At 41.3% G+C, this 13,903-nt stretch overlaps 1 protein-coding gene across 1 annotated transcript; it reads right to left on the reverse strand.

Moving 5' to 3' along the window:
* Nucleotides 1–3,473: 3,473 nt before the first annotated feature.
* On the reverse strand, nucleotides 3,474–13,650 carry abhd15a (abhydrolase domain containing 15a). The gene is made up of 3 exons (XM_031861350.1): nucleotides 12,739–13,650; nucleotides 5,105–5,457; nucleotides 3,474–4,179 (listed from the first exon to the last, which is right to left on the reverse strand). Exons 1-3 carry the CDS (start codon nucleotides 13,270–13,272, stop codon nucleotides 3,519–3,521), a joined length of 1,548 nt encoding a protein of 515 aa, XP_031717210.1. The 5' UTR covers nucleotides 13,273–13,650; the 3' UTR covers nucleotides 3,474–3,518.
* Between the last annotated feature and the right edge of the window lie 253 nt (nucleotides 13,651–13,903).

The raw sequence follows: 13,903 nt of genomic DNA on the forward strand, positions 1-13,903 counted from the left end.
ACCAAGTACAATTAGAGTGTCAGTGACCCAAACCTAAACATCTGTTTTGTATTTTTGCTGGCTTGCTGCTTGCTTGCTTCTCTCTGATCACATTTAGTTTTCTTGGCTCTGGAGAGACTCTGATAACGTAATGCTTTGAGCTAAAAGGTCTCTAAAGTGAATGTACAAAATATTAGGCATTCCTGCTATTTTCTATGAACACAGCTTTTCATTTGTGAGATGCACAATGAGTTATGTCTTCTTTTAAAAAAGGACATAGTCTTGCTTTAACACACACATGAAGTATTTCATGTCGTATTCCGTCCGTCTGGCAGTTTACTGATAAGTTTCCAAATCTAAATCTTGTTTGTTGAACTCATATCTGAATGCAAATATTTTTTTGTGTATTTAGTACAATAATACATTAACCAGCTTCTGAATTCCATTAAGATTATAATGCATCCATTGTGTATTTATGAGATGATACAAACCTGTTTTGTTCTCGTTTTCCCACTTCAACACATGCCCAACAGAGCGTGAGCTTCAATTTAGAGAACCTATGATTTAGTGTAATTAAAGTGATGGGAATGTCAAGCTCTTTCTTAATTAAATATCAATCATTTTAATTAAATCAGTCTCTGATCACTGAGGCAGACTATTGGGTCTGAATTGAATAAGCAAATTGGGAAAGGGCAATTCAATCTTAACGGCTTGATTTGCTAGAGGCCAATGAAAGCCAGCGTTTATTGTAAGGGTAAATAGTGTCTACATTTGGCCATAAATTATGAGGCCTAATGACATCAATAAAATAGGACAGGTTGTATAAAGCCCTTTTTTGAATGGTACCCCTGCCGTCACGTATGCTCTTTTTCAGCATGTGCTGGCCAGATTTTATTCCAGTAATAAAGAACCACAGACTTGCCCACTTAAAGGTCCCATGAAGTGTACTGCTTGTTCTGGTTATTTCAAAATAAGAGTTGAATAACACTGGTCTCAAACACAATTTGTCGATGGGAATTATTTAAAGAAAACAAATTCACTGCAAAAACTCCATGAATGACCAAGAGATTGCTTTATTTCTTCAAATCATACTTGTGTACAAAACGCACCAACTGGTTTTTGATAAATGCTGGATAGACATGTTGGTGTGCCTGCAGACACATTATGACACGAGTGACAAAATCTACCTGCAATGACGAGCACAAGCTTCAATCTGTCAACAGCACAGTATTAAAGCCTATCTATCAATATTTGATTATGAAATGCTTTATAAAGCACACTAATATGCTGCTGTAATAAAACAGTAATTTGTACATGATCAGTTACATAACACAGATATCATCCATCTTTTGGCTCTGATGCATGCATGAGGTCTGCTTACAGTATATTCTGTGACACCTGTGCAACATTTAAACCTTTTTTCAGTCTTGTATAGTCTTGTTTCTGCTCCATTAAATCAGGTCAAACTCCCTAACTGTATACATGCAATGAAAAAGGCCTTTGATTCCCATTTTACCTCTTTAAAGACAAAACATGATAATTAAAGGGATTTATTTAAGACCAAAGACATGTCGCTTTTACCCCAAGACCGAAAATGTGGACAGGAATTGAATAAGACGCAACTGCTCTTCCCTCCACAACTGCAATAATGATTATGACTTGATTGTTTCCAGTTACAAACCATGTCATTATCACGGCTTGTGGGCTGAGAATCTCCCTTTACATAATGAGCATGTATAAGAATATCATGTATGTATGCGACAGCTTGTTTGCATGTCTGTGTGTCTCTCTCTCTCTCGCTCTGTGTGTGGGATGCGTGTTGACAATGTGTCTGCCAGCACACATTTTTGTGTGCGTCTGTGTCTACACTGCTGTGTTCCAGCTGTCTGAGTGGATAAGGCTCAGTGGGGGGACAAACACTGTATTGAAACACACACACACACACACACGATAGAATAGCTGTGGGGACTGTGCTATAAAGGGGAGTGTCTGTTAGCATTTATTCAGCAGAGTTTTGACAAGACCACAGATCCCAACTATACTGTGAAGCAGAATTAATGGGAAACTGAGAACGGGATATATTCTGCAACATGCTGGTGTTAATGAGAAATGTACTTACCTGCAGTGGAAAGATAAATGCTATATTTTTCAGGACATATTGCAAACTATTGCAAAGTTTGTCATCTTGGTTCATTTATTATATTTTTTACTGGCATAATGCATGTTTATAAAACAACAGAAGACAAAAGTCAATTGACAAACAGTGCTTGGTAATTTTATGTCGTGATGCTTTCTTTGTCGGGGCGACCGTGGCTTAAGAGGGTTGTCTGGTAACCGCAGGGTCAACGGTTCGATCCTCGACTGGGACGTGCCACGTGTCGAAGTGTCCCTGAGCAAGACACTGAACCCCCGGCTCCCCGGGTGCCTGTCATTGGCAGCCCACTGCTCCCTATATACAGGGACAAATTTCGTAATAATGCAGAGGTCAAATTTCGTGTATGTGTATATGACAACAAAAAGGGTTTCTATTCTATTCTACTTCTCCGACTCTTGGCTTGCTCATTAAACTGCTGATCTGCTTTTTGAAGTGTTACTTCTCTGAACACATTCAACGCAATATTTATTACTTTGTATGATTATTTGCTTAATGAACCTAAATAACACACTTTACAGGGACTTGAGAAATGTTCAAAAGATCGTTACGCTGCAAAGTCTTAGAAGTTATATCTTTGTGCGAAACGAGCCACCATCACCGCTCCATACCCTTCAGATCCCGAGTGGCCAGGAGAAACCTAAACGATGAGACAGGAAAACTCTCAGAGTGCTTCCAGCCACCCGGCTCATTAAAATATCATAACCTCATGACAAAGATTTTCCTCTAAAAGCTAACTGGGTGCCAGTCACACATAAGTTCCTCTATTCTGGGCATCATAGGACATTTCCCAATACAGAACAGAACATTCAATAATATAGGCATACTCTCTTTAATGTGCATCATACCACCATACCACCATCATTAAACTCATCTGACATGTAGCTCCAATCAATTTCAAACTTTTACAGGATTTCTTTCTTCACCTTTCTAATCTATGCACAATACTTTCCACAATTTTGCTCTCCTATAAATATCCTTTCAGTGATTAAAAAAAAAAAAAAGTGTCAAGGTTTCAAACATCCGGTGTAAACTGTGTCGAATATGAGGCAGATGAATTGATGAATCAATAAATGTACGTGTGACAGACTCCTCCAGTTTTACCTGCTGTCAGTGAAGACATTTGTATCAGTCTGTAACAACTGCATGCAAGCTTGTGGCCTGTCGTGGTCTTCTTCTGTCCGAGGGTTTTATGGCGAACATCAAATGTGTGAGAATGACACACACTGCATGACCTCAGTACATAACAACATTTGCGCTTTTCTAGTTTTGGATATCTTAACGCTTAGTTGCCGAGTGTCACACAGGCAACCGGAGTCCTTCACATTCCAAATCTAAACAATATCAGAAGGCATTAGTGTAGTCCATTAACCTCCATTAAGCTCCCTCATCGTGTATAAGACCTCTGCCAGTTGTAAATGGCATGGATATTATGGGAACACGCTGGCACTCGTTTACATGTACTGACACTGCGGTGGCGGAAAACCCTCCCTCCTGCTCCTCCCCCCAGCCCCCTCCTCCTAGCAGCGAGTTGCTTTGCTCTCTCTTCTGCAGCGAAGAAGTCCGTGGTCGCCCTGAAGAACTCCAGCAGAGCTCTGTGGCTCCAGTTGGTCCGACGGCTCGCCATCCCACTGTTCGGTACAGCCGCAGGACCGGCTGCACCAAATGCACTAGCGGCGCTCCACTCGGGCTGGGTGGAGAAACCACAGTGACTTCCACGGCCAGTCAGGAGGAGGAAAAAATGTGGGTTTGTCTCAAAGAGTTCAAAGGGTACCGTGGATTGGGCGTCACCGCGGACTGGGTCATCCTGAGCGCACACGCTCAGAACAGGAATAGCCACTTCATCCACGTCTCTCAAGGGTTCATTGCGTTCCCAGTAAGCATCCCAGGTACCTGAAGTATTGCAGATACTGCTCGTCCCTGTCGGTGCTGCTGGTGCTGAGCCCACCTGTCCGGTCTGACAGAACAACGCCTCCTCCAGGCCACGTAAGGAACAGCTAGAAAACAGGGTGTCAGTCTGTATGTTCTCAGCCAGCACCGTCTTGTACCTATGCAGATCATCCGAGTACACACACACACAAGCACAAAAAGAACAGAAGCATATAAATAAACAGGAAGAAAAAGAGAAAACCAGTAAATCAATTTTGAAGAGCTGGGTCAGTGGCATTGATTAGAAAAACGCTACTTGAATCACGATGTCTCTCAGAATCACTGAGCAGGCCATCTGTTGCTACAGCAACTTGATTGTCTCCTTAATTGTCTGTGCCTTTTCAGTAAATGGTTAGTGAGTATTTACAGCTGTTTTTCTTACAATCTCCTTGTAACTGTGTATCCCTTTTGGCTGATTGAAAATTCATGATTGTCCTTGTCTCAGTGTATTTGTCTGAGATTATCTCATTGTACAGCAGCCTCATGAAGCCGGGTTGTTTTGTCACTTGACACTGTGATATCGTACAGTTGACCTGCGGTAAACTGAAAGATCTCATTCTGTCTTCCAAAACTCATTATTCTCACAAACTAATTCACCATGTTCCAAAAGGATAGGAAATCCCAGAAATCTACTGTAGAAACATAACTTAAAATGTTGTTTCTGTAGTTCTGGTTGTTATTGGTAAGTGCTCAGGTTAATTGCTGACAGCTGGGAATGTGGCAACCTATCCTGCCTTAGTTGTGCAAACATCTTTCTTGTGTTAGGAGGGATTGTTGCTGTAATTTTAGGTGTGCTCATGTTCGGTTTTGCCTGACAAAACATCTGACTGTCTGTCTGTTTGACAGGCATTGCTATAGTGATATTGCAGTGCTTCCAGATTTCAGCAACTGCTTTGGTGAATACAATAACCAATAGAAATAAAGGCCAGAACTATACGAAATAAGACACGTATTGAACCAGAATCTTACTTTGAAGAAGTTGGGTCCACTTGAGTCTCTGTTTACCTCCCCTTTTATATTTTTATAGCACGTTTCCCTCCATACCTGCTGAGACAGATCTTCTGGTAGAGCGCCAACGCCCACTGCAGAGGCCAGCACAGCCCGTTCTCAAACCAGCTCTGACAGCGGAACACAGGTGACAGGCAGACGGCAGCCGTCATGTAGCTGGATGATCCACACTCCCCGAGGTAAGAAATGAGAAGGCCCGAGCCTGTGCTCTCGCTGACTGCATACAGTCTTCCTGCTGGCTGTCTATGGCGAATATAGCGCACTGCCTCGCGCAGATCCGCAGGGTCACCAAACTGCTGCAGCTTGAGGGTGGTGAGCGGGGTGCCGTTGTGGCTGCGGCGGTTGAAAACTGCCGGAAGGTAGCCATGGGACAGTGCCGTTTCACACAACTGTAGAGGAGAGGAGGTGGAACAAATATAAGTAAAAGGCTGTCAATGTGTCATCAAAAAGTGCAAGTGTTACGGATTGGGAACATTATGGAGGATTTGTGGGGAATTCTATATGTTGTATGATTGCTCCTTTGAATTAAACAGAGGATTTTTAGCCATAAGTCAAGAAGGGAAAGGTATTAATCCATGTATGTAATGTTACAGAGAAAAGACGAGGAATGGTTGATAGACTATGTATTTTACATACACTATGCCTACATAAATAAATCTCCTTTGTTCTTCTGAATAAGCCACACACTCTTAATAGTGTGGCCTGGTCTCCTGGTTGTAATGCCACAGAATTAAACAATGCCCCCTTTTAGAAATCAGTTTCCATTTAGTTTTACTAAATGTCTTTCTAGTTGTAACACCTGAAATGTCATGGTCCTACTTTTTATTGTAAGGAAAAAGAAATGAACAGTTGCTGAAGGAAGTGAGAACACAGTAAAACTGCACAAGTAGTGTAATTGTTGCTCTGTGCAGCTTACTTTACACTGCAATACTGCAGAATAGGTTCAACCGTCATTACGTCATTTAAAAAATAACCACTGAATCATGTTCTATTTTCTCTTCCAGTTTCACCTATTTATGATTTAAAATAGTGGAACAACCAACTCTTGACAGATACACATACTATTAAGCTTCTTTGTTATACAGTTTGGCACAGATGAACATGAGCAAACAAGAGTTATGCATCCCGAGATACTGCCTTCACAATGTGGCCCAAAGAAGCAAACAAATCAGTGGCCAAACATGGCCAAGGAAGCCTCCCTGTGGTGATTGTCAACTTTGAGGCAGTTTTAAGACAGCGTGGAGGCCTTGATGAAGGCCAATAATACAGTCTTGTTGGATGCGATGATGTCCTGCACGATGCAGCTCTCCTTGAGCTGGACAAAATTGGCACGAGAACCGAAAGGGCTCGACTATACGGAAACCTGTGATCTCATGTCCCTGGCAGGAAGTCTTTCCTTTCAGTCAGCTGCAGGTTGGAGAGAAATACCACCACTCTTCTAAAGTGAGATATTCTTTTTATGTATAATTTGATACAAACGTAACAGTATTACATATTTGGACTGAATGAATGAATGTAAGAAAACGCTAAACAACTGAATGGGAAGTAATGTCTCTTTCATGTTTCCTTAACGTGTAAATGTTTTTAATCAATGTTGTAAACTTGACAATATTGTTTTATTCAGCACATACATTTTTTTTTGTTGTTTTGCTATTCTTTAAATGCTGAGGAGAATATACTAGAATGACATATTCTCAAAGTTGACTGTGCTCAGAACAGCATAATTAAGGCTCCATAAAGCATAATATAAAACGGAAAACAAATTACAAGAACAAGCCAGTTTTATACAAAGCAGGTACAATTGAATAGAACTCTTTCAAATTCTCTTCTGCTCACCCAAAAGCCTTTTTATCTTCAAAACAAGGCTCAGGCACAAATGGTTACCATCATTTTTATTTTGCTTTGAAGGCTTATGCAAATCTGTCTCGCCAAATCTAATGGTGTATTCTCTCAGTAGACTGGCTCAGTAGTAAACTGTTGTTTACTAGAAACATTACAAGCCTGTAATGGTGTTAAAGAAGGAAAGCAGAGGAAATATATAAGTTCTACTCTAGTCTTGGCTGCAGATAAGCTTATTGTAAGCATCACTTAATTGGTTAAATCCTTAATCTTGTTAATGATAGTAGCAAGTGTAACATATTTAGCACAGATTCTCATATGACATATAATATATTATATACATTCCAATGAAACATCATCCGACTTTAATAAGTCTCAACCAAAGCTTATAACTACATAAAGTGTGAACAATAACTTTGGGCAGTTTTGATTTGGAGTAGAGCGGAAATGGCAATTAAATAGATCAACTACACTGACGAGCTCTCTATGCAGAGGAGGACTGAAAATGAGAGATTGTTCCCGCCAAGGCTCTGAATATTACCTTTTAGAATACATAATTCAATCCACCAGTGTCTGGAAACACAAAAAGAGTCTTCCCTCTTCCCCTCAACATAGAGGGAGTAGTGTTCAATTCTCTGTTTTCTCATACAAAGGTTTGTGGTCAGAAAAAATGGCAGAAGCCTGTTCAAACAAACTGTCCGATGTGTAATGAGTTCCATTCTGCTTTGAACCTGCAGAAATCCCAGTGCGATGCAGGAAGAGCTGCAGAATTGCTGCATTAAATATTTACCAGCTGAGGAAGACTGCAGCAGGATTTTTGCCACTTTCTGGTTGTCCGTATGAAAAGAGGATTTACTCGGCCAGATGCATCGCTTGGCAGTGTCGGGAGAGCTCTGAGCAGAGCCAATACACCGGAACACCATTCACTGGCTTATTCATTAGCCTCTTAGCTAACTCATTGCAGAGATACTCTTTTGAATCAAGAGACGAGGAGAAGAGCAATTTCTGATGAATATGAATCATTTGAGCTCGGTTGAATTCCCAAAGATATTGAGCGACACAATTACTTCACAATTTAAACTGCATATGAGGGCCGGGGCTGAGGGATGAATGTTGCTGGGATTAAATTCGGTGAACTGATTGTGAAATGATTTCGTCCTGCTCATGCCTGCCTGCTCCGGTATTAATACAGCGACACTGTGGGTGATGCACTGTGTGAATCACCCACAGGCACAGTGAGTGATGATTAACAACCGCTCCCAATACATTCCAAACACACCTTCAGGATGGCAAATAAAATGAATGGAATAATCCACTAAGCCCATAACAGACACAGCAGCGCCTGTTTCTGTTATAAAATGTGTTAGCAAAAGGAAGCAAAGCAGTAATATAATATGTTTTGGACAATCTGATAAAGTCACCAGCTTAGAGGGAACATTTGTTCTAAGTACTTCCTTAATGAGACTTTTATTTAGATTTAAGTAACTTGGCAATCATTTTCCTAAAGTATTATCATGACTGTGGGAATTTGTCCTTTTTAGAGATTTCAGCGTCATTGCAGGAGAAGTAAAAAGCGACCAGCTGCTGTTGCTGCAGCAGTTTTCTGCCAGTGCTGATAAACTGTCAGATCGGTGACAAATTCCTTCAGCAGTGACTCCAAACATTGGCTCCAAACATACCAGCCCTCATACACACTGTGCTTCTTATACACAAACACACACAGAAAGCATTATTCTCCTCCCCCGCTCTACTGAAACAACGACATAAATACAACAATCTTCCATTCAAAGCATATTGAATAAGTTGATCTACTTCTGTGAGACCATGTCTAGCATTAAACAAACTTCAGCAGCTTCATCTCCACATGTTGCCACAAATCAAGTTAAATTAAGGATGTTAATTCGATTAAAAGCCTTTTAGAGGCAACAAAGCATCTCGCTACAATGCTCTGTCTTCTGTTCAGGTCAATAGTTTCCCTAAATACTCTTGAACTGGCCTGTGTCCAGGGAATAGATTTGCTCCTCCGAGTTGGATTTGTGCAGGAGAGCAGGCAGCATTTCAGAAATACGGGATGATAATATTATACTATTGTATAGGCTCACCCAGCACTATATGTAGATAAAACAAATGATGAAAATCAAGATTAAAAGTGACTGTACTTGTTGTATAATCAATTCTATCTTTATAGTTAATTGGTTGGCAGTTTCCAGACCAACTAATTGTATGAACCCTAGCTAAACAAAGCAGAGTATGTTGCATTACAGCAGAGATAGAAAAACTCGGTGACTTCCATCCAACATGGCAGCACTGCTGGAGAAGAGCGGTTACTTAAAAGATCATGATACCATAGATATAGAGTGTTGAAAAGACTGCCTGCCATAGTAAAAACAGCAAGAACTGATGCACTAGCCAACTGGCTCCTGTTCCACAAGCCTCCATGAAAATGTGTTTCCTGTCTATATTCTATGTTAAATGAGCATCTACTTTGCATTTACTTGCATTTGCATACTTTGGATAAATTTGCATTTTGCTCAAAGTGTGGGGAGAATTGACTCTTTATCCCCGTGTCCTCTCGACACACAGATTTTGAATAGTGCAGCAGAACAGTTATGGGCTGAAATTCCTACCCTCTTCACTTAATAATAACATAAAGACCTTCAAGCTAAAGCTGAAAATCAACTCTCTGCACACATCGTCATTGTCCTCCTTCAAAACCAAGAGCTGACCAAAAAACTGTCCTACAGACTGGCACTGGTGTGTTGAAAACAAACAATAAAATTCACAAAGGAAACAGATCTAATGCCCCATTTAATTATGTGCCTACTCATTCAGTTCATCTACTGTATGTCCTAGTATATCTGGGTATTGTGCTTTGTATTGCTGGTCATGTTTCTGTGATTGAAACATTTCCGACCCTAGGACTGATTTAGTATTACTGCGACTATAACCTCTCTCACTGATCTAATCTTGACTTTTAATGGCAAAACCTCCCCACTTTTAGTGCATGAGTGCCAAGCTATTATCCCATCCTGCAAGGAATTCGGAAAACTCCAGGCTGCTCTCTCAGCAATCAGAAAAGACATTTATCTAAGTGTTGAAAGGTAAATTACACACAATGACCGGATTATATAATACCTCATATCTATGAGCAATGAAAAATACTTGATGTGAAAAAAAGTGCCAAAAGCATACTGAACAAAACACTTAACTAGGTCACAAAATGATAGTACACAAGTGAGTTTATGTCAGGAAAGTGTGACGCGTGTAAATCATATGAGGCAAAATGGTTGCAACAGCTGGATATCTGCCTCCAGGAACATTTTATGGCCTTTCAACGCTTTGCTCTAAACAGAGAAAACGGACCACTGAATATTGGGCTCACTCCTACGTGTCTTTACACACCTCAAGTCTATTAAACTGACCCCTGTGCGTGACCTTTTTGAAGTTGAGAGTAAAAATAAATTTAGTTTGTTGATGGCTGAGATCAGGAGAGTTTATGGAGGGTAGCTGACTATGCAGACTTTCTTGGACTTGAGAGTTTACATACATTCAGTGCTGGTTTAAATAGTTGGGAACTACGCTTCTTCACTTTCTCTGCAAAAATGATGAGAATCAATCAAGATCAAAGTCCTGTCTCACAATCTCACTGTAAAGATACTGCAGAAGCTGATTAGCTAACCACAAAAAAACTGACACGGTTATTTTACAGGGAGGTTATGTGCTTGACATGCATACACAATACAATGTGTTGTTTTTACGCTTTAGCATTAAAAAAAATGAACAAGATACAATGCCTTAATTAATGAGCTTTAGAGGTGCTGGTAGACTGATTTGGTTACCTTCGGACAGAGTAGGTAGCGGTTTCCCCCTGTTATGCTAAGCTAAGTTAAACAGCTTCATATTCACCACACAAGAGAGAGTTATCAATCTAATAACTCAGGAATCAGGAAAGCAAATAAGCATTTTCCCCTGAATTTCCAGCTTTTAATGTCTGCTTTAATTAAGAAATAGAAAAAACAATACAGAAAGAGATCAATGGCAATGTATTTTTGGTAAACGTGTTTTATGATCCTATTAGTAATTAGCAGTATTTCAATGCACAGTGACATATCTAACTAACTAACTGGCTGAAATAATGTAAGTATATTTTGTGTGTTTTGGGAGGAACACATTTCAGACTTTATAGCCAATGAAAACTCTATGACTGTTAGGTACTGTACTTCATTAATGTTTGATTATGCCATTATGAAAATATTTATGAATTATGCCAGACCACATGAATCAAGGGATCAAAAAGACAAACGGAGAGTAAACATGCATGTGAATGATTTAAGAGGAGATGGCCCATTCAAAAATTCATGAGCTACTGAAATGTGCCGTGTAAAAGAGAAGGGGACAGGAACCGCAAGCCCAAAATAATCTACATTTCCTCTCAGTTTCTTCTCTGAGTCACAGATATAGACCCGTGTGTGTATGCCCACGCAAACATGAGCTCTTCTTACACACACACGCACGCACGCACGCACACACACACACACACACACGCACACGCACACACACACACACACACTGGGTTATGCACACCAGTGACGGGAGTGATCTTAATTGGTGTATATCCCTTGTGGTGCCTCAGCTTTCCCAAGCATAACTGACAGCATCACAAACTGATGATGGCCCAAAAATAAGCATGAGGCACAGATCTGTCTGAATGTAACAATTACTTTTCATCTCTCCTTCCATTTAGCTTTTTCCTGTTGTAAAGACAAATATTTATAATGTTTTCCTTCTGTTGTTGTCGCTCCATTGTTTATTAACACTTTTCTTTTAGATCTATACAAAGGCGATCACTCTAGATTTATAACAAACCATTTGGCTTTGTTGGTGCTGAGTTCTTGCAGTTGTTATTTCTGACAATGGGTCGACAGTAAGCCTGTGATGAATTTACACACAGACCTAGCAGTATGAAATGAAATGAGCTATGCCAGGTGCCCAGAGTTGTGCGAGAGCCAGCAGGCAGTCATGTGGAGCAGCGCTGCACTTCCCCAGGCCCCTCACATCAAGCAGTGCTTTGTAATCTCTCACTCAATTACCTCAGTCAGTGTATTGAACGAGTAGTTGAAAGACATGGTGCTGCCTCCGCATCTGCTCGTTTTTACCCCCTCCGCTCTTTTCTTCCAACTGAGCTTGTCAAGGCTTAAGCTCAAGTGTGCCTTTGCCCAAATGGGCGTTGTTGATTTGTTCCCTTTCGACAGACTTGTTCCTGCATGTTTCTAGATTTTACCGTCTGAATTTGAAAATAATTTGCTCTGTTATTGTTTAGTGTTGTTGTATTATAGCTGTGGAGATGCTAACTTCTACTTGTTGCAACTGTATACATACACAAGGAAAAACAGGGCACTCTCAAGCAGCTGCTGAACTGTATGAGAGACAGATAAGAGACGGAGTGGCTACAAAGTCCTTCACACAATTTAAGATGCATCCTGACCTTTGCCAATGAAATTGATACAAATTGGTTATTCAGAAACAGCAATATGAGGCTGTTAGTGCGGACCAAGTGCTATTTCTAACATTTTACAGATTTGTGGGATATTTTAAGTGTATTTCTTTCATAGTGGTAAGGATGAGGTACCCTACTCTGTTCAGCAATCAGCTCACCTGAACATAAAAAAAAAAAAAAATACTTTTTTTTACATTTAATAACTTTTGATTATGTACATCGTGTTCCATTGTGTGACTGTTCAGTTTATGCATGCATATTATTATCTATGGCCATTCAACTCCTATCATTAGGATAATTTGTTATGCATGTCTGAGAAAAACCAAGAACGCACCTTTAACACATTCCTAGTGAACTTCCCAAAAGAGTTTGGGATGATGAGCAGAACGGGACTGGTGGAGTGACTGGAAGTCCTGCGTCGTTTCTGGTAGGACGGCACTGCCCAGTCCAGGGCCACCAGCCCATCATCGCTCAGCTGCAGGTTGTCCCGCACAAACTGGACCGGACTGTCGTACGGCCAGCACGCCTCGTACACACTCTGGAGGAAGGCGCTTGCCCGCCACGTCCAGCCGACACACGGCGAGTAATTACTGAAAGTCCTGCAGTGTTTCAGGAGATAGTTGGCCAACGCGGACGGTTTGCATATTAGTGCCACGGTGCGTGCTTTCTCATCACAGGCCGCCTGGGAAACGTCGCCCACCTCCTGCTCCGAGACGCACCTCCCGGTCTTGTCCTTGGTTGTCTGTTGCGAACTCCCATGTCCCTGAAGCAAGGCACCCGACTGGCTCTCAGTGCCAAAATATTTGAAGCCTGGCCAGATTAAGCCCACCAGGATCAAAATGCACAGAGCCACAAGCCATTCCAGCATTGGCACAGTTGTTTTGAGCGAAATGAGGACAACAGGGACGCTTTCCACACCTTATCCTGGATCTTAAGTTGATGCTTACAAATGTATATTATAGAAAACAGTCGACAGGAACATGCTCGTTTTTAGTGTGCCGATCTTTTGTCCTAAATTGATGCTCAGCTCGTCCTTGAAGTTTGGTGCTTCCCTCGGTGCCAAGGCGCACCAGTCTCTCTCGTCTTTGCAGGCGTGCTGTCTCAGTTACGCAGCGCTTCTATTGTTCTTGCTCATTCCAAACCCGGCTTCTTGTTTCCATTTCGGTACAGCACTTTTTAATTAACGATGAGATTCCGTCCGTGTTTCATGCATCCAACGTCAACTGGTTTGTTGACCGGCCACGTGCAGGACTGCGCTCAAATCAACAGCTGGGAGCGCATGTCTGTAAGCAACGCGCAGCTAAAGCTGGAAACGCCTCCCATCATGTCCAGCCCCCCTCAGAGGGAGCAGGTACTCCGTGCACATGATAATCTCTGCTGTTATTAGCCATCTCCTTAAATTACTTCAAGTGCACCCACAAAGAGGTACATCTTGAGTGTTTTGCTATCTCTCTGAATCCCTGCGAGGAGTCCCCCATCTTTCTCTTGCTTGCTCTTTC

Source organism: Anarrhichthys ocellatus, unplaced genomic scaffold (genome assembly GCF_004355925.1).
Source record: "Anarrhichthys ocellatus isolate YVR2014 unplaced genomic scaffold, GSC_Weel_1.0 scaffold24, whole genome shotgun sequence".
Taxonomy (NCBI): domain Eukaryota; kingdom Metazoa; phylum Chordata; class Actinopteri; order Perciformes; family Anarhichadidae; genus Anarrhichthys; species Anarrhichthys ocellatus.

Coding starts and splice junctions, on each gene's coding strand:
- abhd15a (XM_031861350.1), bottom strand. CDS start 13,272: ATGCTGGAATGGCTTGTGGCTCTGTGCATTTTGATCCTGGTGGGCTTA. Junction 5,458..12,738: donor TCACTAGGAATGTGTTAAAG/GTGCGTTCTTGG, acceptor TCTCCTCTACAG/TTGTGTGAAACGGCACTGTC. Junction 4,180..5,104: donor CAGAAGATCTGTCTCAGCAG/GTATGGAGGGAA, acceptor TGATCTGCATAG/GTACAAGACGGTGCTGGCTG.